The sequence below is a fragment of the Hemicordylus capensis genome, chromosome 6 (genome assembly GCF_027244095.1).
Source record: "Hemicordylus capensis ecotype Gifberg chromosome 6, rHemCap1.1.pri, whole genome shotgun sequence".
Lineage (NCBI taxonomy): Eukaryota > Metazoa > Chordata > Lepidosauria > Squamata > Cordylidae > Hemicordylus > Hemicordylus capensis.
The window spans coordinates 56,316,235-56,342,967 of NC_069662.1; the positions used below are offsets into that span (position 1 = coordinate 56,316,235).

The 26,733-nt window shown below is 49.5% G+C and overlaps 2 protein-coding genes across 3 annotated transcripts; one reads left to right on the forward strand and one right to left on the reverse strand.

Moving 5' to 3' along the window:
* The first annotated feature begins 1,287 nt into the window (after positions 1-1,287).
* Positions 1,288-12,702, forward strand: LOC128330009 (uncharacterized). Of its 2 annotated transcripts, XR_008309915.1 has the most exons (3): positions 1,288-2,968; positions 3,994-10,057; positions 11,360-12,702. XR_008309915.1 is itself a non-coding variant. In XM_053262124.1 (2 exons), the coding sequence occupies exons 1-2, from the start codon at positions 1,289-1,291 to the stop codon at positions 4,381-4,383; spliced, it is 2,070 nt and encodes a 689-aa protein (XP_053118099.1). In that variant the 5' UTR covers position 1,288; the 3' UTR covers positions 4,384-12,702. The 2 variants fall into 2 exon arrangements, 1 of the variants encoding a protein (XP_053118099.1); XM_053262124.1 differs by having other exon boundaries at positions 3,994-12,702.
* A 3,241-nt stretch (positions 12,703-15,943) lies between these two features.
* LOC128331326 (uncharacterized) lies at positions 15,944-25,905 on the reverse strand. Its single transcript, XM_053264671.1, has 3 exons — positions 24,440-25,905; positions 16,856-17,153; positions 15,944-16,015 (listed from the first exon to the last, which is right to left on the reverse strand). Exons 1-3 carry the CDS (start codon positions 25,903-25,905, stop codon positions 15,944-15,946), a joined length of 1,836 nt encoding a protein of 611 aa, XP_053120646.1.
* Positions 25,906-26,733: the final 828 nt, after the last annotated feature.

The window sequence follows — 26,733 nt, forward strand, 5'->3', positions numbered from 1 at the left end:
CCTTCCTTGCCAGCGTAGGCCTCAGTCAGGCCTTGCGCCGGCCAGGTCACTCGTTTACGCACTTGAGGGCAGGGTACAGGCCCATAAGCTTCATCCTTTGGGACATGGGCCCTAAGAAAGCCCCAGTTAAGAAAGCCCCAGTTAAAAAGGGTGGGAAGGCTCCAGCCAAGAAGGGTGGCAAGCCAACGCGGCCACCTAAGAGGCCAAACGCACCCGCCGAATCCTCCTCCGACGATGAGGGCGATTTGGAACTGGGCACCATCAGGGCGTTTATAGCACGGCTGCAGGCCCTTGAGAGGCAGCGCACCACTCTAGAGGGCGACGAGGCGGGCGGGGGGCCTTCGGGGGTGCCCCCACATGCAAAAAAGTCAAACAGGGCGGAAAAGAAGGCAAAACTAATGCAGGGCTTTGCTGACCGTCTAAGCAGCTTTGGAGGCGGCGGCGGGAACTGCCCACGAGGAACCAGCGGGGATCACGACACAACCGGTGGACTCAGGACCAGGAGACGGCAGGGATGACAATGGTGAGTCCCCACAGGGGGCCTGGCCGTGGGGACTGCCCTTTAGCACCCCCTACGGACCATACGGGTGGTTCCCAGGGCCAGTTAACTGGGCATCTCCACACGCCACCTGTAATCAGGTCTGGCAAGGGGGGAGCGCTGCTTTGCCCACCCAGGGGCCAACGGCGCAGTTCAGCTCTGCTTGGCATACTGGGGATGGGCCCGTACCCTTGGGGGACCACCTCCTTCCAGCAGTTAAGGAACGGATTTGGAAAGGAGAGTGCATTGACGTGTTCCAATTGCTCTTCAAGGAGCCGGAGCCACTGGAGAAGGAGGGGTCCCAGGGGAAGGACAAGGAGAGGACAAAGCGGAAGCCCATTGAGCATAATTGGGCAAATTGGGTTTCGGGGTACACAATCTACATGGGTGTTCTGATGCAGAAATATCCAGAGCGGGGCCCCGCTCTCGTTAAGTATTTTGATATTATACACAGAGCCTTCATGGACTTTGCTCGTAATGCCTGGGAGCGCTACGACCAAGCGTTCCGCGAGCGCGCCTCCAGCAATGCGGGTATATCCTGGGAAAGGCAGCACCCCGAGTTATGGCTTCAGATTATGACACCCGCGAGGCCCTTGGTTGGCGAGCGCGCCGACAGCGGGCACCTCATTTCCAAAACACCGGCAGCGTCAGCGGCTTCGGCCTCAGGCGCACAGGGGGTTCAAGGTCCCCTGGTGTGCTGGGAATTTAACAAGAACGGGAAGTGTGCCCGCTCCCCGTGCAAGTACCGGCATGACTGTGGCTTCTGCGGTGGGCGGCACGCCAGTATCTACTGCCAGCGGGCCAAAGCCCTTAGGGGAAAAGGGGGATACCAAGGCCCGGGAGGGGCAAAGGGCCCAGCAGCCACGGCTGGAAAAGGGCCCCAGCCCAATTAAAATCCCGGTGCTCCGGAGGCTGCTGCGTGACTACCCCAACAGGGAGCGCGCACGCTATATTGAGGACGGTTTTGTGAAGGGGTTTAGGATTCCGTGCCAATCCAGGCGGGTCCATAGTTTTGCACGCAACCTAAAATCGGTTAGGGGGATGGAACACATAGTAGCGAAAAAGATAGCCAAGGAGGTGTCTCTGGGGAAGGTGCTGGGCCCCTTTGACAGGCTGCCACTGCCAACATTGCGGGTATCCCCTTTGGGCGTGGTCCCTAAGAAGGCACCGGGAGAGTATAGGCTTATCCACCACCTGTCCTACCCAAGGGGCGACTCGGTTAACGATGGGATACCGGCGGACCTTTGCTCAGTACGGTATACATCGTTTGATGAGGCTGTGGCCATGATCAGGGGCTGTGGGCCTCGGGCACTGATGGCGAAGTGCGACATTGAATCCGCCTTCCGCCTCCTGCCCATGCACCCTGATGACTTTGACCTTTTGGGCTTCGCATTTAAAGGGGGATTTTACATCGACAGAGCCCTCCCCATGGGATGCTCGGTCTCCTGTGCGGCCTTTGAGGCTTTCAGCTCTATGCTGGAATGGGCACTGCGCCGGAGGGCGGGGCTACGTTCCTCCGCTCACTATTTAGATGACTTTATTTTCGGAGGAAGGGAGGGCTCTGGCCAATGCCTACACTTACTGCGCTCATTCAGGGCACTCTGCGGGGATCTGGGGGTGCCACTGGCTAAGGACAAGACAGAGGGCCCGACCACGAAGCTTACATTTCTGGGGATAGAGCTGGACAAGGTGGGACAGCTCTCACGCCTCCCCGGGGACAAGCTCGGCATCATGAGGGAATTGCTCAGGGAATGCAGAGAGGCTAGGAAGGTAACGCTACGCAAATTGCAATCGCTGGTTGGCCACCTGAACTTCGCTTGCAGGGTGGTGGCTCCAGGCCGCCCCTTTCTAAGGCACCTGTGTGACGCCATGGTGGGGTGTAATCGACCCCATTTCCTCATTAGGGTGTCTACCGCCATGAGGGAGGATATGGGGCTCTGGCTCAGGTTCCTGGAGTCCTTTAATGGGGTGTCATTCTGGCGTTCTTCCCAGCTGCTCGAGGCCGACTTCCAGGTTCAGTCAGACGCCGCGGGCGGCCTTGGGTTCGGCCTGTACCTGAGAGGGCGCTGGTGCGCGGAACGATGGCCGGGCAGCTGGTCGGAACGGGGAATCACAAGGGATCTCACCTTCCTCGAACTCTTCCCCATTGTGGTGGCGGTGCACATTTGGGCCGAGTCCTTCAAGGACTCGGTCGTGCGTTTCTGGTGCGATAATTTGGCTGTGGTTCAGATTATTAATAGCCAGACTTCCAAATCACAGAGGGTGATGGGGCTGGTGCGGGCCCTGGTTCTAACATGCCTTCGCCATAACATGCTCTTCACCGCCCAGCATGTTCCAGGGGTGCAGAACGAGGTGGCAGATGCCCTGTCTCGCTTCCAGATGCAGCGCTTCCGGAAGCTGGCACCTGGAGCCGCCAAGGAGCCCGAGCAGGTGCCTGAATGGTTGTGGAACCTTGGGATGTAGAGGCTTTTAGGGCCATCCAAGCCTCCATAGCGCCCAGGACACGGGTTGCCTACGACAAAAGGGTCAGGGCCTTTCTGCAGTTTAGAGCTCAGGTAGGATTGGTCCATGTGTGGCCTGTGCCGCCGGAACAGCTGATGCAGTACCTGGTGCACCTCCGTGCCCAGGGGCTGGCGGTGAGCACCATGGCCGGCCATTTGGCTGCGCTGGCTTTCTTTGGGAAAGCAAGGGGCCTCCCCGACCATTCTGGGGACTTCAGGGTCCGGCGCATGCTGGAGGGCTGGGCGAGGGAGACGCCCGTGCAACCTGACCGACGTAGGCCGGTCACCCCAGAGGCGCTGCAGCTGGCACTGCGGCAACTTGCCGGGGTTTGTGCGTCTCCTTATGAGGAGGTCCTGTTCAGGGCGGCAGCCTTGGTTGCTTTCTTCGGGGCCTTTAGGGTAGGAGAGATGTTCCCCAGGAGCAGGCGCGGCCCCACGAGTAGGGTACTTCAATTCAGTGACCTCACCGTGGGTGCTTCCCGGGTGGTACTGCACCTTAGGTTTTCAAAAACAGATCAGAGAGGCAAGGGGCAGAGTGGCAAGGGGCAGAGAGGCAAGGGGCAGAGGCAAGGGGCATGCCGCTGGCGACCCGGGCTTGTGCCCAGTCCGTGCACTGGAGGACTACACGGAGGCCAGGGGTTCAGCTATGGGGTGCCTCTTTATCCACGCTAATGGGCGCCACGTGACCCAATTCCAGTTTTGGGCGGTGATGAGGAGAGCCTTTGTGGCGGCGGGGGTGCCTACCCAGGATCTGGCCCCCCACTCCTTTCGGATTGGGGCGGTTTCCATGGCTGCTCGGATGGGTTATTTGGGCCCGGAAATCCGGCGGCTGGGCAGGTGGCGGTCAGCGGCTTACCGCCGATACGTGCGGTAGATGGGCGCATAAATTCTGCCCCACCCCCACCCACGAACCATTTATTTGTGCCACTCCTAACGCTTTCTCCTCTTGCGCAGGGCCTCAGTCGGCTGGGCCGAGGGCGGCCGGGCAGCGCGCAAGAGTCCTCATACTGGGCCATTCCTTCATTTTCTGGGCACGCAAGTGGGCGCAGAGCGCCGACCCTGGAACCCAGCTTGGTTTGTGGCGTTGGGCCACTGTGGAGTGGCTTGGCCGGCGGGGCATGCGGAGGGCCCAGTTCCTGCCGATGCTGCACGAGTTCCTGGAAGGGAATCCTGTCCCGGATGTCCTGCTGCTGCATTTTGGAGGCAACGACCTGGTGGACCAGTCTGGCATTTCGCTCTCAAGACAGATTGCCCAGGACCTGGTGGTCGCCCTCTCCTGGTGCCCGGGGCTGGTGGTCATCTGGTCTGACATCACTCAGCGGCGAGTCTGGAGGGGGGCGGTGAAGCAGAACAAGGTAGATAGGGCTAGGCGCGGGGTGAACGCGGCCATGGCACGCTTCATCGCCTCAAAGGGGGGTGGGTGCATCCCACACAACGACATCGCGTTCTCGCTCCCCCAGTTATTCAGCGGTGATGGGGTGCACTTGTCCCCCCTTGGTATGAGGTATTTCTTAGACGATCTGCGGCTGGGGTTGGCAACAGTGCTGTTAGGCCTGTGGGGTGGCGGGGCGTCAAGCTAGGCTGACGCCCGCTGTGGCGGGCACAGTGCGGAGGTGAGCGGCTGATGCGGTGCGGCACCTTAGGTAAGCTTTAGCTGTAAGGTGGAGGGGCAGATCCCTTGAGGCTTTACAGATCAGGGATGCTGCCTTGCTCCCACCTCCCTGCAACCGACACCCTTCCGTATGGCTTTACAGCGTCGGACAGGTGATGTAAATTGCAGGGTCCTGACCTTAGGTCGGCAACGAAGGGCGCCCCCTTCTGGAAGGTGGGCCGCCTGGAGCCGAGGTGTCTGTGCCATGAGATTCTAGGGCGGGGGTGGCCACGTGGTGCCCCCCCCCATCCGAGCCCGCACTGTTGCTGCTCTGAATGCCAACCCCAGCTGCCGTGCCTGTGCAGGCACTGTCTTAAAACCTTGTACCCCTAATAAAGTGACCAGTTCCTCCATAATACTTCTGTGTCCGTGTCTCCTTGGGTCTGGGTGCAAGACAGAGGAAACCTGCCGGGTTTTTTTTGCAAGGTTTTGCAAAGTTTGCCTGGTTTCTCTGTGCTGGTCAGGATAGTGGGTGCAAGAGAGCCTAAGCTACACACAGAGGAGCACCAGCTCCATTTGTTGTCATTCCAGGCAGGGCAAGACAGGGCATTTTGATGTTGCACAGTATCTCATTGCAAACATAGACCCACCATTTAAGGGTTTACAGCACACTTGTCTGACTCAATCGTTATAGAATAAAGTTACAATATTATGCAAAATGAGGATTGTAAAGTTCCCCCCAATCAGGGGCATACAACATAACCAATTACCCGATTATATTAAAGGTCAAACATCAGACTATACTGAGAGTATGCACCAATCACCATTTGCCAGCAGTACTTAACTCTCTCTCCAGTCTACATGTTGTCCCACCTCCTTCAATTCCCTCAAAACAGCCCTTTGATACACTATGCTACCATAGCAACCATTCGGCAAAATAAGATGCTTGCAAATTGGATCTTAATTTATTTTATTTGATTTTATTCTTGTAACTAAATTTATTGTTACAAATAAATTTAAATTTATTGTTCAGGAGCTATTTTGTTTGGTCATTGACTGTAGATAAACTAAACTAAAACTAAACAGTCCAGGTTTCAATTTGCTTGCAAAGTTGCTGAGCTATCTTGCAAAGTGTTTGTCTTGGTCTAGTCAGCTAAGTTCTTGGTTTATTTCATACAGCCAATAATTTCATTTTAACGAAATCACAATTACTGTGGCTAACATCAAGGCAAAGATTCCAACTTTCTGGCAGAGCTATGTATACTCACAAGTACTCGGCCCAAGGATAGGCCTTCCACACCTGCTTTCCAATGGAAGAAATTGCATTCCCTGTGAAATCCCTAGGGGGGAAAACAGATGCGGGAAGGGGAATGATGTTGAAATAGATATTCCTAAGTGGGATGCCTTCAAGTGGTGATTCCCGAGTGTCAGACAAACTTTGTCTGCGTGCTTCTGTGTGGAATGGAAAATGCGTTTTCAGAAAGCTGCTTTGTAATTGCTTTGTAGAAAGTGTGTTTGCAAGTCAGTGCCTCTGTGGGATGGAAAAGTACAGACCAAAAGAAAGTGTTCAGTCAGCTATCTGCCCAGAGCAGAATAAGTGGGGGTTTGCAGCAGCGGGGAGAGATAGGCTCCCCTGAATAGTAACTGTATTGTTCTAGGAATGTGAAGGCTTCTTCTATTAATTAATTATCTCTCTGCTGTGAAATAGAAACTTAGAGCGCAAAGTCCAGCCTCTACGCAAGCATATGTACGAATGTAATGAACTGATTGGTTCTTTGGGGCTGAATGTTGATGCCCAGCTATGTAGTTATGCCAAAGTATAAAAACTTGTGACCCAGGCAGCTGGGCACGTCTCTCAGGTTTTACCGTTAGGTACTGGGAGCGTCAGCAGCGCTGGTTTTCAATAAACGGTGATTTTGCTTCCTTCAATCATCCTTTGTTTGCCTGGTTTGTGGTTCTGAGGAATTTGTTGGCCCTCAGGTAACATAAACTGGTGCCGTTAAGACTCGGATGGTCTGCTGGTGATTACCTGCCCATCGGTGGCTGCTTGGGGGGTCACTTTCTCACGTCGTGGGGGAACAACCCTTCGGCACCACTCCTCCCATTTGAAAGGAGGAAGGTTTTGACCCCCAGCGGCGTGAGACCCAGACTCCCAAGCCCTCCGAAGATGGGCGCGGAACGAGGCACACCAACGCAAGGGGTCCGGACAGAAGAAGTATTGGGGATCCCCAAGTAGGAGGCCAGGGAATAGCCCACCCTGTGTCAGAGCCGCTGCAGGCAGGGGGCACTGCCTGAAAGCAGGATCGGCTCTTGGGAGGAGGAAACGGGAGGGTAGGTGCTCTGTGTGTGTGTGTGCAGTTTGAGAGTTTTGCTGAGTGCAGAGGGGGCGTCCAGTAGGGACAAACCCACCCCGAGTGTGGCCCTGCACTGGCAGAGGTGGGACTCCTGAGTACGTTTTCTGTCCTGGCGACGGGAGGAGAGCGGAAACTGGATGTGCGAAGTGTGAATTTGTCTTTCTACCAGCAGTTTGTCCCCCCCCCCCGAACTGTCTGTTTGTTTAGAGTGTAAGAGAGCACGCCTCTGGGAAAACAATGGGAGGGGAAGGGTCGATGCAGAAGAGCTTCAAGCCAGGCTTGGGGGGGGGGCTCTGAGGGACTTCAGGCTACAAGAGTCCCGAGAGCCAGAGGCCCAAGCCTGCCAGGACCGTGTGAAGCACTTGGGGTTCCGTATCCCCAAGGCCAGTGGGAATTAGGAACACGGTAGGAAGGAGGCAGTTTGTTTTCTCCCCCAACTCAGAAATCAGGAAGGCAGGATCATTTTGATCCTGGCCCACTGAAGATGTTAGGAATCCAGAAGGCGTGGAATGTAGTTACAGGGGACCCAGGCTAAACCCCTACATAGGTACCAGGTTGGTCCCTAAGACCAAATGCCTTTCCCCATGGTTCAGGAGCTGTTGCAAGCAACAGGCAACCCTCTGAGTAGACATGAGGGCAGAGGCCCAGGCAAGCAGGCTGGGACCATTTGCCCAGCAGAGATGGAGGTAAATCTCAAAAGGAGAAGTGCAAGTTGCAGGAGATTGGCACAGATTCACTTGGAAAGGTGCAGAGAGGTAGAGATGTTTCAGGAGGTTTATTTGGTGCATGTGATGTAAAGGCTGGTTAATTGTTGAAAGGCAGATGGAAAGGGGCTGGTTTAAGGAAAGGAAAAGGAAAAGTGTGAAGTACTGAAGGTTTGGCATGTTGTTTGGAGTTGCTTGTTGTGAAGCCAGGAAGGTAATGTTTGGGTGGTTGTAGGACAAGGAGGGACAGACAGAAGGTGGAGAAGCAGGGTTGTAGGAGAGCAGAGAAGGAAAGCAGCAGACAGGGGAGAGGAGATAGAAAGGAAGTGGAAGGCGTGGTGGGACGGGAAACCGGAGGCCACCAAAGTCCTGATAGCGCAGGATGAAGCCGGGAGCCTTCCAGTAGGCTTGGGCAGAGAATGCCCAAGGAAAGGCTCATGGCCAGAGACAAAAGTTTAACTTTTGGCGGCCACCACTTCAGAAGGCATGGGTAAGTTGAGCAGGAGAAGGAACAGGTCAGGATATAGAGGAGGGTCACAGGGAAGGAAAGGAGTGCCCCACGAGAAACCGGGAACTCCTGCCTGGGAGGCCGGTGGTCACAACAAGTCTGGCAGAAGGATGCCACAGGGACAGGTGTTGGAAGACCACCATCACAGGGGCCCCCGAGAGGCAGGAGCCAGGAGACTTTGCCAGCCTGGCCTCCCCAAGGAGGGCAAACCGGTTACCATCAGCACAGGGGGCCAGAAGATGAGACACAGTAAGGAGATCTTCTGCCTGCCCAAGGTTGTTTGGTGTACCCAGCAAGTGGCTGTTATGCACTGCAGGGGCTACCAAAGGGGGGATGGCAGAAAGGCACAAGGCAACAGGAGGGCTGACCAGGCAGCCCAAAGAGTGGCTGAGGGTCTGCAAGCAGATCCAGCCCGACAGGGGATCCTGTTGTTCAAACCCACAGATCTCTGGGACTCACAGCACCCAGAACACCCAGAGGATGAAACCAGGATGGCTGAGTCATCAGCCAGGGACTAGGTCTGGTTCCTTTCAGCCAGACAGCAGGCAGGCAATGCCCAGAGGGTTGGGACACGCTTTGGTAGAACACTACCATCAGTCCACCCATAGGGGAAGAAATGGCCCCGCAAGGCTACTGCAGGAATCCCTACATGTCTGCAACGTGTCTGCTTAGGGAAAAAGCTTGTGCACGTTGTGTGACATGTGCCAGGAAGGAGCCCGTTGTGCTCCTTGGGGCTCAGGTAGTAGAGGCAGCCCTAATTGAGTATATCCAAATTGACTTCACTGATTTTCCCGGGCAGGGACAGTTCACCAAGTCCCTGCACCTGCTCACACCAACACGGGGTGTTGACAAAAGGGAAGTTTTTAACAGAATGATAAGTATGTAGTGGGTTGAGTTGTGAGATTTATAGACCATTTTGCTAGTGACTGTGTTTTCTTGGGGTTTCTTTGTTCCGTTTGACTGGTTAACTTGCTCATGGGTTAAGCCCTAAACAGACTTAAATGTTATATCACAGTTTATTTTGTTTAAATGCAGTTTGAAATATGTAGCTGTTCATTTTGTTGTGTTTTTTAAAATGATATTTAAAATGTGAACTTCCCTGTTTTCCATCAAAAATGTTTGTTTAAATGTTAACTGTGACTGATGCTAATTTCAGGGGAGCTGTGGGTGTGTATATGTGTGTATGTTTCTATGGGTGCCCAGAGATGCTTCTGTGAAGATTCTGTTCCTGAGAACTTTATTTCTGTTCAGTTCTGTTTCTATTAGGCTTTGTGTGAAATTCCACATTTTGTTAAAATGCAGAGGGTAATCTGCCTTTCTGCCTATTTGTGTTGCTGATGGGTGTGTTGTTGTTGTTGTTTTTTGTCATATATGTGAGAGTGTTTTGGTGCTTTGCTATATAGAGGCTGGGTTGTATATATATGCTGAAGAAAGGGCGAGTTCTGTCCACTCCATTCTCCCAAATGTCTGAGTGTGTGTGTGTCCTTGCCATTCAGATGCCATTGTTTTTGCTAAATGTGATTTTATACTGAAGTATTGGCTTATGGTGATTTCCTTATTACAAACTTGTAATACTTTCTTGAGCTAAAGAGAGCTTGGAGAAAAGCTTTGTATTAATGTATACTTTTAATTTTCTTTATATTTTCTGTATGGCCTATGGCTGTAATGAAATTGCTTGACTAAAAAGAGGGGGCTCTTAGATTCCTCTAACTCTGTTTCAGTTGTTTTTGTATAGACTGTACATGGAAAAGTGTTTCCAACATGGAGTCGGGCAAATGCTAAATTATGACTGGAGTGTAGTCTCCTCACTCCCAATATTGAGTGAAAAGGAAGATCTCTGAACAGCAACTTGTCATTGTGGGTAAGAAGGAAAAGAGATTTTAAGTCAGATAGTCAAATGCAGTTATTGTTTTATATTTTTGCAATATGTATGAAATGTTTCTGCTAATTGATTTTGCTGTAAACTATTATCAATGGGTCTGAGGCTTAAAATTTATAAATTTGTCCCACCGCCAGCCCTGCTTTGCTTTCACAGGGAACTTTAGGACTCCAGATTATATATACCAAGTAGCAGAGAGTTCCAAAGGACCGGTTTGCATTTTACCTGGAAAACCTCCCAGCTTTAAAAGGGATCAAGTTTTTGTAACCCACACCCTGTTTTCACAGCTCCTGATTAGAGATTTGATAATAAATTGTGTTTATCACAGGCTTCACTTTTCTGCAAGACTATGGACAATGCATTTTTTAATTATTAAAGAAGCCTGTTTGTTTCATGAGACTTTAGACCTCGCAAAAGAGATTTTAAAGGTATAGTATTTTTGTTTGGGGCAAGGACTATTTCTTTTATAGGTTTTTATGAGGATATTGTTGCCCTACCAAGCTTGCTAGTGATGAGGCTGAAGACGGAGAGCTGGAACACTACCTACACGTGGCTTAGATGGGGGCAGTGAAAATCCCAAAGGCCAGATGTCACTGACAAATCATGAAGTCAGATACACTGGATGGAAATTGATTGCCCTGACAGAAGTCTGTAAGTCTGTAGGCAGCCAACGTAGTGGTTAGAGTGCTGGACTAGGACCAGGGAGACCTGAGTCTGAATCCTCATTCGACCACACTGCTGGGTGACACTGGGCCAGCTATTTAAACGGCCTGGCCTGCTTCGAAGGATTGTTGTGAAAAGAAAAAACGTATGTAGTACACGCTCTGGACTTTTCGGGAGAACAGCTGGATGTTCGAGCACTGGAGTTTATGTTGTGGCCTCTCGAGTGATAAGACTGTTTGACCTGTCAGATTTTAATGCCTTTATAGTCACAAACCCACAAAGGGGTATGGATGTGAACATTATTATTTTCTCTTTTTGATTTTCATTGTTTTTGCCTCCTGCTCAGGATTGCTCATCAGGTGAAGTAAATGAGGACATTATCTTCTGTTTTGGACTTCGGGGGGAGAAAAGAGGGCAAGCAGGAAAACAAAAACATAAATTGGAAAGAAAATGCCAAAAGATCAAATTGAAAATAGCCTCAGGTTTATTTATTGTATTGGGCTACTCATGAACTCAGTTTCAGCATGTTGTCCCTACCCAGGGGAGGGAAATTGGTAATACATGCATCTGTCTTTTATTTCTAGCATAAGCAGGATTGCCTTGAACTGTCTCTCCCGAAAGGGATGTCTTTCTGTTACAGACCAAAGCAGTGGTCAAGTGAGAGAGAGAGGAGCTTTCAGAAGAACCGGCAGTGTGACAGACCAGGCTAACTATCATCAGCAACAGCTGCTTCCTGAAGGGGGTTCACCATTTGCATTCCCAGTCCAGGCCAATGATGACGGAACATCCATCGGCTGCCCTGTCTTGTGTTCGAGGAAAAGGCCGTGATGCAGGTTTCTTGTTCCTGATCCTCCTGCATCCCAGAGTGCTACAGTTAAAGACTTGGTGCCAAATATCTGAAGAAGGCCTGAAGGCTAACAGGCCAGCCAAATATTATACAACATTATTCCACATTGCCCATGAGGGGGGAGCCAAGGCTCTCAAGCACATGGACATCCGAGCTTGTCTATGAACACTAGCCAAACAAGCCGTGCTTGCCTAGCCAAAACTAACACTCAGCTCCGCACAGCAGTGTACCAAAATCAGCTAGCACTTGACTATTTGCTAGCAATGGAGGGTGGTGTGTGTGGAAAATTCAACCTGTCTAATTGTTGTATCCAGATCAATGACCAAGGGAAGGCCATAGAGGAAATCACTGACCGGATGCGCAAAATAGCTCATGTTCCAGTCCAGAACTGGGAAGGCCTAGCCACCCCCAATTGGTTTGAAAATTGGTCTGAGTACTTTGGAGGTTTGAAAACCATGGCGGGAGGAGTTCTGATATTGCTTTTTGGTTGTTTATTGATGCTTTGTTTATTACCCCTGTTTATCTCTTTGGGACGAGAGGCCGTTGAGAGAATAGTAAGAAAAGAAACTGCCCCCCATATAATGGCTATGTATACAAGGTTCCACAAGAAGAGAAGCCATAAAATGGCTTCTAAGGGGGGAGATGTGGAATGGAAAATGCGTTTTCAGAAAGCTGCTTTGTAATTGCTTTGTAGAAAGTGTGTTTGCAAGTCAGTGCCTCTGTGGGATGGAAAAGTACAGACCAAAAGAAAGTGTTCAGTCAGCTATCTGCCCAGAGCAGAATAAGTGGGGGTTTGCAGCAGCGGGGAGAGATAGGCTCCCCTGAATAGTAACTGTATTGTTCTAGGAATGTGAAGGCTTCTTCTATTAATTAATTATCTCTCTGCTGTGAAATAGAAACTTAGAGCGCAAAGTCCAGCCTCTATGCAAGCATATGTACGAATGTAATGAACTGATTGGTTCTTTGGGGCTGAATGTTGATGCCCAGCTATGTAGTTATGCCAAAGTATAAAAACTTGTGACCCAGGCAGCTGGGCACGTCTCTCAGGTTTTACCGTTAGGTACTGGGAGCGTCAGCAGCGCTGGTTTTCAATAAACGGTGATTTTGCTTCCTTCAATCATCCTTTGTTTGCCTGGTTTGTGGTTCTGAGGAATTTGTTGGCCCTCAGGTAACATCTGTGCATCTTATGTGTTTCTACCAGCTTCTTACAGGCCCTGGATTCCTCTTGAGGAAGGTCATCTGTGCCGAGGGTCTCCACCTTACAGCTCTAGATGTTGTTTGACTACAGCTCCATTGTGTTGGCCCTAATGGCCTTCACCATGGTGGCTTGGGTATGATGGGAGACAACATCTGGGGACCCAAGGGTGGGAACCCCTCGATTTAGGCTGCCCTGGTTTGTTTTCTGTTGGAGGATTCTGGGAAGGAAGCCCTCATAAGGCACGGACACCATAAGCCAGGGCTGTTCAATTTTGGCTCTCCTGCAGATGCTGGCCTACAATTCCCATAACCCCTGGCTATTGGCCACTTTGTCGGGGGATTATGGGAACTGTAGTCCAAAAACAACTGGTGGGGGGAGGTTGGCTAAGGCCTGCCATAATCCAAGCAGCCACCGAAAGGTTGGGGGATGAGAGCGCTGAAGTAACATCTGAGAGACTCCCTCCCTCCCCACCATCTCCAGCAACTGCAACTGCCAGCACCAGCTTCTCAGTGTTCCACCAGGCCCTAACAGCCACACAGTCCCTGTGAGGGGAATTATCTGTGCTGCCTAGTTCATTTTGTGTAGGGGTGTGTTTCTGGGAGAGAAGCCTTTCTTGTTGGGCAAGGACCCCAAATGGCAAAGCAGCTAGCAGCCACCACCACCAGCTACAAGACTGGGGTGAGAGTGGTGGACTAAAATCTATAGGCCAAACTAGGCAGGACATTAAATGTGTCTTCATCAAGTTAGGGGCTTATTTTTATTCACAAAGAGCAGCTTTGTGGAGCTGCAAATTGTATCAGGACCATGGCTCAGAGGTAGGGGTGTTTAATCCATTATTTCTGCACTAACAAAAATGCACCCGCATGGCTATCTAATTCTGAAAACAGCCACTGAGCTAAATAATTTTAGACTAAAAAATGGCATAGAAAGGGTTAAACACCCTCTACATCCACATCATGGTCTCAATACACATCACCCCCCACCCACACAATTACGTATGTTGTATCTTCTGATGGATTTTTCACTTTAAGCTGTTTTCATAGGGTAAAAAAATAAAAATAAGCCTAGGGCTACAGTAATGCAAAGATATTCACGTCAACATTTCTACCAGTTGCAGCTGTTAAAAGACAGAGGAAACCTGCCGGGTTTTTTTGGCAAGGTTTTGCAAAGTTTGCCTGGTTTCTCTGTGCTGGTCAGGATAGTGGGTGCAAGAGAGCCTAAGCTACACACAGAGGAGCACCAGCTCCATTTGTTGTCATTCCAGGCAGGGCAAGACAGGGCATTTTGATGTTGCACAGTATCTCATTGCAAACATAGACCCACCATTTAAGGGTTTACAGCACACTTGTCTGACTCAATCGTTATAGAATAAAGTTACAATATTATGCAAAATGAGGATTGTAAAGTTCCCCCCAATCAGGGGCATACAACATAACCAATTACCCAATTATATTAAAGGTCAAACATCAGACTATACTGAGAGTATGCACCAATCACCATTTGCCAGCAGTACTTAACTCTCTCTCCAGTCTATATGTTGTCCCACCTCCTTCAATTCCCTCAAAACAGCCCTTTGATACACTATGCTACCATAGCAACCCTTCGGCAGTACTGAAATCCAAAGTTACAGGCCTTGCCTAGATTTTTGACTAGGCCCAAACCAGACCCAAATAGAGTTTTTCTTCATCAATAGTAATACTTGTTGATTGACATACAGGGATCTGGATTGCATAAAGTGATTAGTGTGGTGGTTAACCTTACAATTAGAAGTTAGATTGGATAGCCTGGATGTTTGACCTCTCCCAGCTCTATCATATTAACCCAACCTCTTCAGGCATGTTAACCATTGAAACAGCATTACTGGAACTTCGTTAAGACTAGAAACCTTAACACAAAGCAAAACAAAAAACATGAAATGTCCACTCAGCATCATTTAGATTAGCTTATAACCAGGCCAATATCGAAATAAAACTCACATTTGGTGTACTGAGAATGAGAAGCTGCCTTTAAATGGAAGAAACAAAACTGATTTACTTTTTAGTAACAAATTTATTAGAAAAACAAAATAATTGGGGGGTGGGAGGAAAAACTCCCAAGCCCAAACTTCATTTTACATAAATATGTTAAGCCATCTGCTAGGGAAGTATCTTTTCATAAAATTTTCACCTCAATCCACTTAACACAATAAAACCAGTTTCCAGATAATATAAAGTGCTTAGGATGGGGCAGGTGCCCTTTCAAAGCACAGAGAGGAGAACTGAGCACAGGTGTAAAATATGCCCCCCCCCCCACCCCAATGCATGGACTCCTCAGACAAGACCTCTTCTTCTCCTTCAGGGTTTGGCTGTGAGAGTGACAAGTCAGTCACCTGAGGAGAAAAGAAAGGGCTTATTACTCTGTGAAGTCTGAACTACATCTGTGTAGCAGAAATCCCCCGGGTTCTCAGAGACAGAGACTGGCACCAGTAATGGAGAGAAAGCAGATTTTATTGCTAGCAATTAGTCTCAAGGGAATAAATTCCAAAGTTTGAGCCCCAGTTACACTGTGGCTTCAGCTTTTAAACACATAGCAATTTACATATTGTGGATACAATTCTCATTAATAAGCATCGTCATCTTACAATTATTACCAATCACCTTCTAAGCTATAATTAAGCAGTTTTCCCCTCCTCCTCCCTCCATACAGCCAAACTATTTTCCACTCCCTTCCAGATGTGGCCTTGAAGGTACTGCTGGCTAGCGTCTTGTTATCTAGAGATATCAGAGGGGCCCCCCTTTGCCTGCATTCCAGCAGGTCAGCAAGAATTATTGGGCTTTTAGCAAGTTGCAATTAGAGCAGTTTGCAGACCCTTTTAACCATTTCTTGACCACCACAAACCTGAGTCTGCCTCATTCCCCCCTTTGCCACCCTGAAGCGGCACCTACAACTCACTGTCCTTCCTGGACAGTGCATGGTACAAAGGCAGGAGGTGAACAGCTTTCTTTCGTTCCACCATCGACTCAAGGGCCCGATGCACCGAGGAGAAAAGCAAGGGTAGTATACAAGGTATTAGGGCGCAGCCCAACAGCAATATCAGAATTCCCCCCACCATTGTTTTCAAACCTCCCAAGGACTCAAACCAACCCCCAAACCAGTCAGAGGTGTCTAGACCCTGCCAGGTCTAAGCTGGAACATGTGCTAGTTTGCGCATGCGATCCGTGATCTCCTCTATGGCCTTCCCTTGGTCATTGATCTGGATACAACAATTGGAGAGATTAAATTTGCCACATACCCCGCCCTCCATTGCTAGCAGATAGTCGAGTGCTAGGCGGTTCTGGTACACTGCCATGTGGATCTGGGTGTTGGTTTTGGCTAGGAGGCTGAGAGCCAGGGAAGTCTCATTTGTGATAATCTCTAACACTGCTTGTAGCCTGATAATGCGGTTGAGCATGTATATGGGAGTTCGGTACACATAGGTGCCATCTTGGGCCCAAGTGGCAGGCCCATAATGCTGTATTATCCGCTCTGGGGGCCATTCATTGTCCTTCCAATTTCCTATCCTCAGAGGTGACCCAAGACTCCCCTTGGTCCGCCCACGGCTCTCATAGACTGGGACCCCTAGACGTTCGCCTGCCCTGATGGGAAGGAGGAAAAAGCTGGGTTTGATTGTGCCCAGCACGCAGGTTCCTGCCCAAGTTGGAGGCAAACTGACATAGGCAGCTGTCCCACAAATCCAGTATAGGTGATCCGGAGCCTCCCAAGAGCTGGAGGTCCTGCAGGGGCCCTCCCAGAGATCATATAGGCTCTTCTGGGTAGACTGATTATAAGGGTTGGGGGGGATCTTAGAGCCTGCATGATTGAAGTCCATCCACTTCCTGGTGGTGTTGCAGACCATCCCTGCCTCACAGGCCAGGGCCCCCGTGGAGATGTTATATTTCTGCCCAGCCGGGCGAATAAAACATCTGGACCCTATGATGGAGTTATGGAGGACCCACCTGGTGGGACGCTGATGATCTGTCCAGGTTAGATTTGGGCTTCTGCTTATGTTGACATAATCCACCTCCCACGCCTCCCAAGGCCACTGTTCGCCCACCTTGGTGTCTGCACAGACGTAGCAGTTGGTCACACTCAAGCTTAGGGCTACTCGCTCTGCTAAGTCCACAAACAGGTTCTTGGTAACAGCTGGCACCTCCATGACCGTGCCCATTTCCTTCCAGAACATAGCGTGGACAAGGTGCTCAGTGGGCTTCTCCCAGTCCCCTTTCATCAGGAACTGGACTTGGCCGGTTGGATCCCTGGCCCCAGAGACATGGATTCCCATGCTAACCTCAGCCTCATAATGTCCTTCTACTACTGGCACCCAGGAACTCTTGGCCTGATTAGGAGTGATCCTGAGGCAGAGGGGGGTGCAGCGGTGGTGTCTGCAGTCTGGTTTCGTCTGGCCGTGGGTAATCTTGCCTCCCAAGGCGTTCACCCACCCCTGGCGATCCGTGTTCCACCTTCCAGACCGAGCGGGGGCCCTATTCAGAGTAGTCCTGAGGAACCCTTCCAGAGGGGCCCGAGGGCCTGCCTCGGTTCCCTATCTGGAATGGTTGCACTGTGGGCTTCAAAGAGATTGGGATTCGTCCCCGGATCCACCAGTTTAGGTCCCTGAATTGGCTTCCCAGCTGTTGGATCTGGCCTGCCACTATAGTGTTCCCCAGTTGGGTCAGATCAGGGGTCACTTGAGAAACAATGAGTGGCGGCCTCCCATACAGGGCCTCAAACGGGCAGATGCCTGTGGATTTAACTGGAGTGGCCCTGATGCAGAAAAGGATGCTGGGGAGCAATTTTGGCCAGGTCAAGTGTGTCTCCTGGCATAATTTGACCAATTGGGTCTTGATCGTCCTGTTCATGCGTTCCACTCTCGCTGAGGATTGGGGACTACAGCTCTCATGGAGTTTCCAGGTAATTTGGAGAGCCTGGGCTACCTGCTGGATGATCCTGGCCACAAGCGAGGGCCCAGGACCCAATTGTGAGGGGGAGGCCAAATCTTGATATGACCTCTCCTAGCAGGGCCCTAGTGACCTCTCTCTCCTTTCCTGTGCATGTAGGGAAACCTCAACACCCTGTGTAGGTGTAACCAAGTACAAGGACTTGGCGAACGGTCCCTGCCCGGGGAGATCAGTGAGGTCAATTTGGATATTCTCAAATGGGGCTGCCCCTACTGCCTGAGCCTCGAGGGGCACAACGGGTCCCTATCCTGGCACATGTCATGCATTGTGCACAAGCTTTTTCCACTAAGCAAACACGTTGTGGATATGTAGGGACTACTGCAGTAGCCTTGCAAGGGCCGTTTTTCCCATATGGGTGGACTGATGGTAGTGTTTTACCAAAGTGTGTCCCAACCCTCTGGGTACTACCGGCCTGTTGTCTGGCAGATGGAACCAGCTCCCTGTCTTCGGGCTGGATCTGCTTCGAGTAGATCCTCAGCCGCTCTTTGGGCTGCCTGGTCAGCCCTCCTGTTGCCTTGTGCATTCCTGCCATTTCCCCCCCACCTTTGGTGGCCTCGGCAGTGCATGACAGCCACTTGCCGGGGACACCAAACACCCTTGGGGAGGTGGAGGATCTCCTCACCGTGTCTTATCTTCTGGCCCCCTGCGTTGATTGTGACCATGGGCTCCCGTGGGCCTAAGTTGAGGGTGCCCGGTCTGTCCTAGTCTTCCTCCTAGGTGGCCAAGCCGACAAACTCTCCTGGCTCCTGCCACTCGGGGGCTCCCCTGATGGCGGTCATCCAACACCTGTCCCTGTGGCATCCCTCTGCCACGGCTTGTGTTGTGACCACTGGGCCTCCCATCTCGGAGTTCCCGGTTTCTCTCGGGGCATTCATTCTTCCCGTGACCCTCCTCTACGTTCTGACCTGCTCCTTCTCTCGCTCATCTTGCCCATGCCATCTGGAATGGTGGCCGCCAAAAGGTTAGCCTTTTGCCTCTGGCCACGGGCCTTTTCGCGCTTCCCTTCAGTAGCTCTCTTTCTTTCTATCCCCTCTCTCCCGTCTGCTACTTTCCTACCTCTCCTTGCTTGCCTCTCTCCTTCTCCCTGTTTCTCCACCTCCTGTCTGCCCCTCCTTCACTCACCTGTCTTTCACTTCCCCTTTTCTTTCTACTCCTTCGGTATCCCCCCTCTGTCTATTCTATTCATGCCGACCCTGTTGGCGACGGCCAACAGCTTGGTAGTGTTCATCCCTGCAAAGCCCTCTTGCTTCTGCAGCTTCCTCCTAATGTCAAGGGCGGCTTGGGTGACGGGTAAATCTGGGAAGTTCGCCCTCATCTTCTTCGTCTGGGCCCGCGTGGACAAGGGGGAGAGCTGAATCAAGGGTCCTGGGGCCTCTTCTGGTTCCTCTTCAGGGAACCGGGGCAGGTGCTGCCTCTGCACCTGCTGATTTCTCTAATGCTTCAGTCCCCCCGGCCTCAGCCTGTTGAGGCGCGGCCAGTAATGGGTAGGGTGGAGGGGGATAGACAGGCTCATCAGGAGGCAAGGGAGGAGCCGACAGGATGGCTGGAGGCGCTGAGGGGGGGTCTCTAGTAGTTTTCCGTCCTGCCCTCATGGCCACGAAGAGGGCTGACTGTTGCTCGCAGCAGCTCCTGAGCCATGGGGGTCGTTTGCTCACAAGGACCAGCCTGGAAGCTATGTAGGGGTATTGGCCTGGGTCCCCTGTAACTACATTCCACACCTTCTGGGTTACCCTGCCTTCCCAGAGTTCCCGGTTTCTCTCGGGGCATTCATTCTTCCCATGACCCTCCTCTACGTTCTGACCTGCTCCTTCTCTTGCTTATCTTGCCCATGCCATCTGGAATGGTTGCTGCCAAAACCTGGCTGCCATTTATTATGTGTCTCGTTGGGCTGAGTTCAGCTCTAGGAGACACAGAATCTGACAGGGTAATCCTGTTGGAGATGAACTTCCAATGCATCGACCTTTTGCACCAACTGTCCTAATGACCACTAGGGGCATTGGGAGTAGAGACAGTGAGTCAGGGTCTCCCTATCTGTCCCTACTCGATGACCCCTGAACTGACTCTGCAGCACTTCCTGTGCTGCATCACAATTCTTCCTTTCCTCCTAGAGAGCAGATGGAAACATCTCTCTCTCTCTCCTTACCTATCCACTATGTAGTCCTTTAGATTAGATATAGGTCTTTCCTATCTAAGTGTATTTAACATCATACAAGGATCTCCATGTGTTTTCTCTAAATAGCTGCAATATCCAAACCATCTTCTGCTACCTACTCTGTAACTGGAGTGTGTGCTCATTCCTTAGTGCTCTGCTGTTTTACCTATTGTGCTCTGCTGTTTTACCTGGCGGAGAGGAGGCTGCATTTTCTTCCCAGATACAATCATGCCCAGATCATCAGGTCCGGTCTGAAGGTGTTTCCCAGACTAAACTTCCAGTGCCACCAACACATAAGAAAACAACACCTACAGTTTCAGCCCAGGAGACAGCCGGTTCTACTATTATCCCGACTCAGGCATCGGTAGCAGTAAAAGCAATGTCACTGGACTTGATATGTCCAATCCTATCTGAAAAGATTTTAGAATCATACAACTCTACACATGATTCGGACCCAGACTCCAGTTCTTCATCCTCAGAAGAGGATGGCCCCGACGCCAAACGTCAACGCAAAGAGAATGAGACTACTCCCTCGTCTCCATCTGGGGACTCGAAGTCTTTTTCTTCCTATATGCCTAAAATGGTGGGGGCGTTAGGCATACAGTTGTCAAGCCTTCCTTTAACCCTTTGTTTGATGTACTGGAAGAGGATACGGCTAAGCTTATAGTGATCCCTATGAACTAAGCCTTGTTGGACATCACCCAAGGGTTTTGGGAGAAACCCACCTCTGTCCAGGCAGTGTCTGGGAAAGTGGAGAACTTCTATAGGGTTTGGGTAGAAGAAACAACTTTTTTGCATAAACACCCGATGTTGAACTCTATAGTTGTAGAAGCAGCTCAGATGAGATCAAAGAATAAGATGCTTTCTACAGCAGTAGACAGGGAAGGCCGTAGGTTGAACTTGATGGGCAAGCGCCTATACTCTAATGCGGCGATGTTGATCAAGATAGCCAACTACCAGGCCTTTATGTCAAGATATAATCATCTCCTTTGGGAGAAATTGTTGGAACATATAGAGTCTCGGCAACCTCCACAACAAGAAACCATACTTTCCCTGCAAAAAGAGGGTTATAGACTTAGTAGACAACTTCTACATACATCAAAAAATTCCTCTGACTCTGCTGCCAGGTCTCTGACCACAGCTGTTTCTTTGTGTTGTCATGCCTGGCTTCGATCGAAGACTTACCATTTGATGGTTCAGCGTTGTTTGGGGCCCAGACTGATGAGACGATGGAGAAGGTGCAGAAAATGAGGGAAACTGCTAAATCTATGAGCTTCACCTCATCATCAACTACCTCCAAGTTTGGCAGGCCTTTTCATCCTCAGTGTACGTACCAACAATGACAGCCAGTGCCCATGGTCTATGATCACTCTTTTCAACAGCCCTAGTACTCCCAGTTCAATCCACAGTACAAAAAGCAGTACCATAAGTCCAAGCCAGGACAGCAGAAATCTAAGTCTGGGGCCTTCCAGAAACGAGCACGACTACCCTTGGCTTGGGTCGAGGTTAAGACCTTTCCTGGACCGGTGGGAGGTGATAACCTCGGACTCCTGGGTCCTCACTATCATCAGAATTGGTTACGCTACAGAGTTTCAAGAATGCCCTCCCCATTCAGGGAGAAGGTCTACTCCTGCTATAACTATTCTTCAGTCGGAGATAGACTCCATGTTGTCCAAGGGGGCGACAGAGCGAGTATCACCTCACTTGCAAGACTGTCATTTCTCTCATTATTCCAAAAAGGGACAGGGGATTAAGACCTATCTTAGATCTCCGTCTCCTAAACACTTTCATTCATTACTGCCATTTCAGGATGATCTCCATCTCAGATATTCTGGCTCTACTCGCAAAGGGGATGTGGTTTGTGTCCATAGACCTGGAAGACGCATATCACCACATCTCCATACGTCCACAACATCAAAAATATCCACAACATTAAAAAAAAAAACATGTCCACAATATCAAAAAAATATTTCAGGTCGGGGAAGACACATTCCAGTTTCGAGCCATGCCTTTCAGGCTCTCCTCGGCACCAAGAGTTTACACAAAGTGCATGGTGGTCATAGTGGGGTATCTACAAGAAATGGGGATTCAAATTTTTGCATACTAGGACAACTGGTTGTTGGCCGCAAGGTCACCAGAACGTCTTCTAGAGGACCTCCACATGATTGTGACTGATTGAAAGATCTCATAATGTCCATAAATTACAGAAAATTGCAATTGGAACACACACAATGCATAAGATTCCTCGGGGTCATGTTCAACTCAGTGTCGGCGACAATATGTTTGCCGGACGACCGGATCAGCAATATACAACACTTGGCCAGACAACTTGGCAGTCAGGCGTCTCATCCCACGAGGAGTGTACAGAGGATGTTGGGGTTCATGGCTTCAATGACAGCTGTCTTGGCAACCGTGTGGCTGCGCATGAGACCTCTGCAACGCTGGTTCCTTGACTTTTCCGGCCATCAAGGGACCACAACTCCAGGATTTTACAGATCAGGGAAACATAGGAAACTGCCATATACTGAGTCAGACCATTGGTCTATCTAGCTCAGTATTGTCTTCACAGACTGGCAGTGGCTTCTCCAAGGTTGCAGGCAGGAATCTCTCTCAGCCCTATCTTGGAGAAGCCTCTTCCCAGAGTGGCTTCATCCCCTGTGGGAAATATCTTGCAGTGCTCACACATCAAGTCTCCCATTCAGATGCAACCAGGGTAGACCCTGCTTAGCTATGGGGACAAGTCATGCTTGCTACCACAAGACCAGCTCTCCAGAATGAATTTGCCAGTCTCTAGCTCTCCAAAATATGGCAATCCACACCTTTCAGGAAGGTCTCCCCCCAAGTACAGGTGACAACAGATGCCTCGGAAGAGGGTTGGGGAGCACATCTTCAGGACCTCTGCATAAATGGCCATTGTTCCAAAAAAGAGGCTCTCCATCACATAAACTATCTGGAGTTTTTAGCGGTATACAAAGCTTTGAGGGGTTTTCTAACGAAGGTAAGAGGTCGTCACGTGCTGATTATGACAGACAATACTACAACCAAGGCCAACATCAACAGGCAGGGAGGGACCGGTTCTTGGTCCTTACTCTCTCTGACAGTAGATCTTTGGCACTGGGCCTTGTCACCAGGGCCGGTGCTAGGGTTTTTTTGCGCCCTAGGCGAGATCACCTTCTGCCCCCCCCCCCCTCCGGCCAATCATATTTCAAACACAGATGTATTATAGGAAGAATGAAAAGCACAGAATTTGAAATTGTTAATTTATTTTTTAAAAATTGTGAAAACAAGTCATAAAACAATTTCTGATTTATTTTCTCAAACAGAACACAGTTTTAGCACAGAAATCACTTTGAAAAATGTTAGATGTGATGCTGAAATTTAAGTCTCTTTTATGTTTCAATTTCAAGCAAATCAAAATCTTATTTTACGTGCCTTTTCCTTTGCAAATTTTGTTAACAGTTCCTTCAGGTCAAGTGCTGATGCTTCAGCATGTTCAATTGATATAGTTGCCAAACCAACTAGTCTCTTTTGGAGCATAGTTGAGCGTATGTGTGTTTTTATAAGTTTGAGTTTTGAAAAACTGCGTTCACCACTTGCCACTGACACTGGAAGTGTGAGAAGGATCCTAAGAGAAACAAAAACATTAGGCACACTATTCTGGATTTTGTGTTGTAGTATGAAGAGAAGTACTTTTTGTGGTCGCATAGACTCTGGAAGCCTTCGAGCAACTGCTTGAAGTTCACAGCACAGATCTTCAGCATCAATATCTTTGTTTTCATTGTGTGTCAATGACTGCTCCAAAGTCTTGCAGGCCTTTCGTACATCTTCAGTACATTTTTTGTTGATGCTGTATATATCATACAGGAAGCCAAATACGGAATTATAGTGTTGTAGTTGTTGGAATCTCTCTTCAACAGATTGAATGGCCATATCTAAAATAGCATAATAGAAATCCACTTTGAATTTTTGCTTTGCATCTTGTGGAGCCTCATCAGGGGCCTCATACCCAAACTGTTTTTTCTTTCTCCTTTGTCTAAATTGTTCTGTCTCAAAGTTTGGTAATATTTCTAACTCCTTTGCAGTCACACTAGCATCTATCAAAACTTGTTCAAAACCATCATCACACCTACAGCCCACAAGATAATTCTTGGTTACTTGTAATTGACTTGTAGCTGAACTTAAATCAGTTTCCTTATTTTGTAGTAGTTTGCTTGTCAGATTTATTTCAAAAAGCATGTTGTACCATACAACAAGGGATACCACAAACTTGAACTTACTAATGTCTTCAGCAAGACCCTTCGCTACAACAAGAGATTCACTTGTTGTTTTATGTGGGTGTGGTTCATTATAGATCTCCATTAAAGCATCATATATACTACCAAGATGATATCTCAGTGGTTTCAAAGCATCAATCCGACTCTCCCATCTTGTTTGACTCAAAGGCTTAACAGTAATGGTAGGTACATGGCTAGTTAGTATTTGCCAATGCTGAGTTGATGCAGATAAATAATTATAGATCTGTTGAGCCAACATGAAGAAGCCTGTTGCTTCCCGGCAACTCTTAGCAGCATCATTGACAACCAAATTGAGAGAGTGCGCACTGCAGGGCACGAAAAAGGCACGTGGATTTATATCAAGAACTCTCTTTTGTACTCCATGTTCTTTACCTCTCATGTTACTCCCATTATCATAACCTTGACCACGCAGATTCTCAAGTGGTAATCCCATTTGCTCAAGCAGCCAAAGAAGAGTTTCTGCCATAAAGGCACAAGTAGTCTTCTTTAGAGGAACAAATCCCAAGAAATGTTCTTTTATTGTAACCTCAGGCTCAGATGTTTCAGTATCTGATGGCATGATGACATCGACAAAACGTACAATCATAGTCATTTGTTCAGTATGACTAACATCAGGTGTACAGTCCAAAATAACTGAGTAGTATTTGGCAGAGTTTATACGTGCTAAAATGTTCTGTTTTATGGAAGTTGCTAGAAGCTCTATAAGCTCATTTTGGATCTCTTTTCCTAAGTAGTGAACCATAGTTTCTTCATCTTTAACTCTGCGCACATGTTCAGTCATGACAGGGTCAAAAAGAGCCAAAAATTCAACAAGCTTCAAGAAATTTCCATTGTTCTCACTGTACAACTTTTCAGTTGTACCATGAAATGCCATGTTTTGCATGCCAAGAAATCTGACCGCAGCAATCAAGCGTTCCAAGACTTGTCGCCAATATTGCTCTTCTTCCCTTATTTTCTGTTGGTTGATATTATCAATTGTTTTTCCTTTCTGTAAGCGCAATTCAAGTTCTCTCCACGCCTGGTAACTGTATAGATGGAGAGTACTCCTCTCATGTGCCGACAGAATTGCTCCAATGTTCTTCCAGTCTTTTGAACCTGGGTCTTGTAAAGCTGTTGCTCCACCATCTCTTTTGCTGAACAGCCTACAGCAAAAACAAAAAACCACATCTTTTGAGGTAGAATATATCAGCCAATGACGGCACATTTCTTCACCATTTGCCCGTTTCCTCTTGTAATAGACAGGAGAGAATTTTCTTTTTTGGGAGTCTTTTGGAAATTTATATGATACAATCTGCCGTGGGCCATGCTGAACAATAAGCTGTCGCAAATTTTCAATGCAATAGTTAGGCCAGTTAGCAGGGTCACTGTAATCCAAGCTAGGCACAATACCAACATGTTTTGTAGTAATTGCAGTACTCTCAGTTTCCTCAAAATCCTCGGTTTCCTCTGTGTGTTCCACTGGAATATCTCCAGATTGTGAGACTTTGTCCTCAGAAGTAATACCACTTGTAGTAAGACCAATACCACTTGTACTAGGAGTTTCCTCAGTGGTAGTTTCACCAATGGTACTGTCATCTTTTTGTTCTGTACTTGTTTTACAAAGGTATTTCCGGAAGAACACCTCTTGCTTGGTGTCTTCCTTGGCTCTTTCTGCCTTTCGTTTGCGGAACTGAGCTCCAGATGGTTTTTTCCTGTCAGCCATAATTCCCTTGGAAAATAACCATATTTAAGAATGCCCAAAAGCCTCTCCCCGCGGAGTCCCCGGGCCGCGCCACGGCCCGCGCGCCCGCCCGTGGCCAGGCCCCTGCTGCCGCGCCTTCCCCCTCGCCCGCCGCCCCTGGCCACAGGTGGCCTTGATGAGGCCCCCGCCGCCTCCTGGCCTGGCGCCGCCGCCTTCTTACATCGTCGTCGTCCGACCAGCCCGCAGCTCCGCCAGCAGCCCAGCACCTCCGCTCGCGACTCCGGGCCAGGCGCCAAGGAGGGAAACTGCGGTCTGCTGCTGCGCCTGCGCGCGAGGCACGAGGCACGAGCAGCACAGCAGCAGCGCCTGCCTCGGGTAAAGAGAAGGGACCATCAAGGGACCACAACTCCAGGATTTTACAGATCAGGGAAACATAGGAAACATAGGAAACTGCCATATACTGAGTCAGACCATTGGTCTATCTAGCTCAGTATTGTCTTCATAGACTGGCAGTGGCTTATCCAAGGTTGCAGGCAGGAATCTCTCTCAGCCCTATCTTGGAGAAGCCAGGGAGGGAACTTGAAACCTTCTGCTCTTCCCAGAGTGGCTTCATCCCCTGTGGGAAATATCTTGCAGTGCTCACACATCAAGTCTCCCATTCAGATGCAACCAGGGCAGACCCTGCTTAGCTATGGGGACAAGTCATGCTTGCTACCACAAGACCAGCTCTCCGGAATGAATTTGCCAGTCTCTAGCTCTCCAAAATATGGCAATCCACACCTTTCAGGAAGTTCTCCCCCCAAGTACAGGTGACAAAAGATGCCTCGGAAGAGGGTTGGGGAGCACATC

Bases quoted from the DNA above. Each gene is read 5' to 3' on its own strand.
- LOC128330009 (XM_053262124.1), top strand. From the start codon at position 1,289: ATGACTGTGGCTTCTGCGGTGGGCGGCACGCCAGTATCTACTGCCAGC. The intron at 2,969-3,993 runs GTGCCTGAATGG...CCTCTTGCGCAG, and splicing joins CCGCCAAGGAGCCCGAGCAG to GGCCTCAGTCGGCTGGGCCG.
- LOC128331326 (XM_053264671.1), bottom strand. From the start codon at position 25,905: ATGGCTGACAGGAAAAAACCATCTGGAGCTCAGTTCCGCAAACGAAAG. The intron at 17,154-24,439 runs GTTGGCTCAACA...CCTCTGCCTCAG, and splicing joins GAAGCAACAGGCTTCTTCAT to GATCACTCCTAATCAGGCCA. The intron at 16,016-16,855 runs GTGGGCGAACAG...TGTTGTATCCAG, and splicing joins ACGTCTGTGCAGACACCAAG to ATCAATGACCAAGGGAAGGC.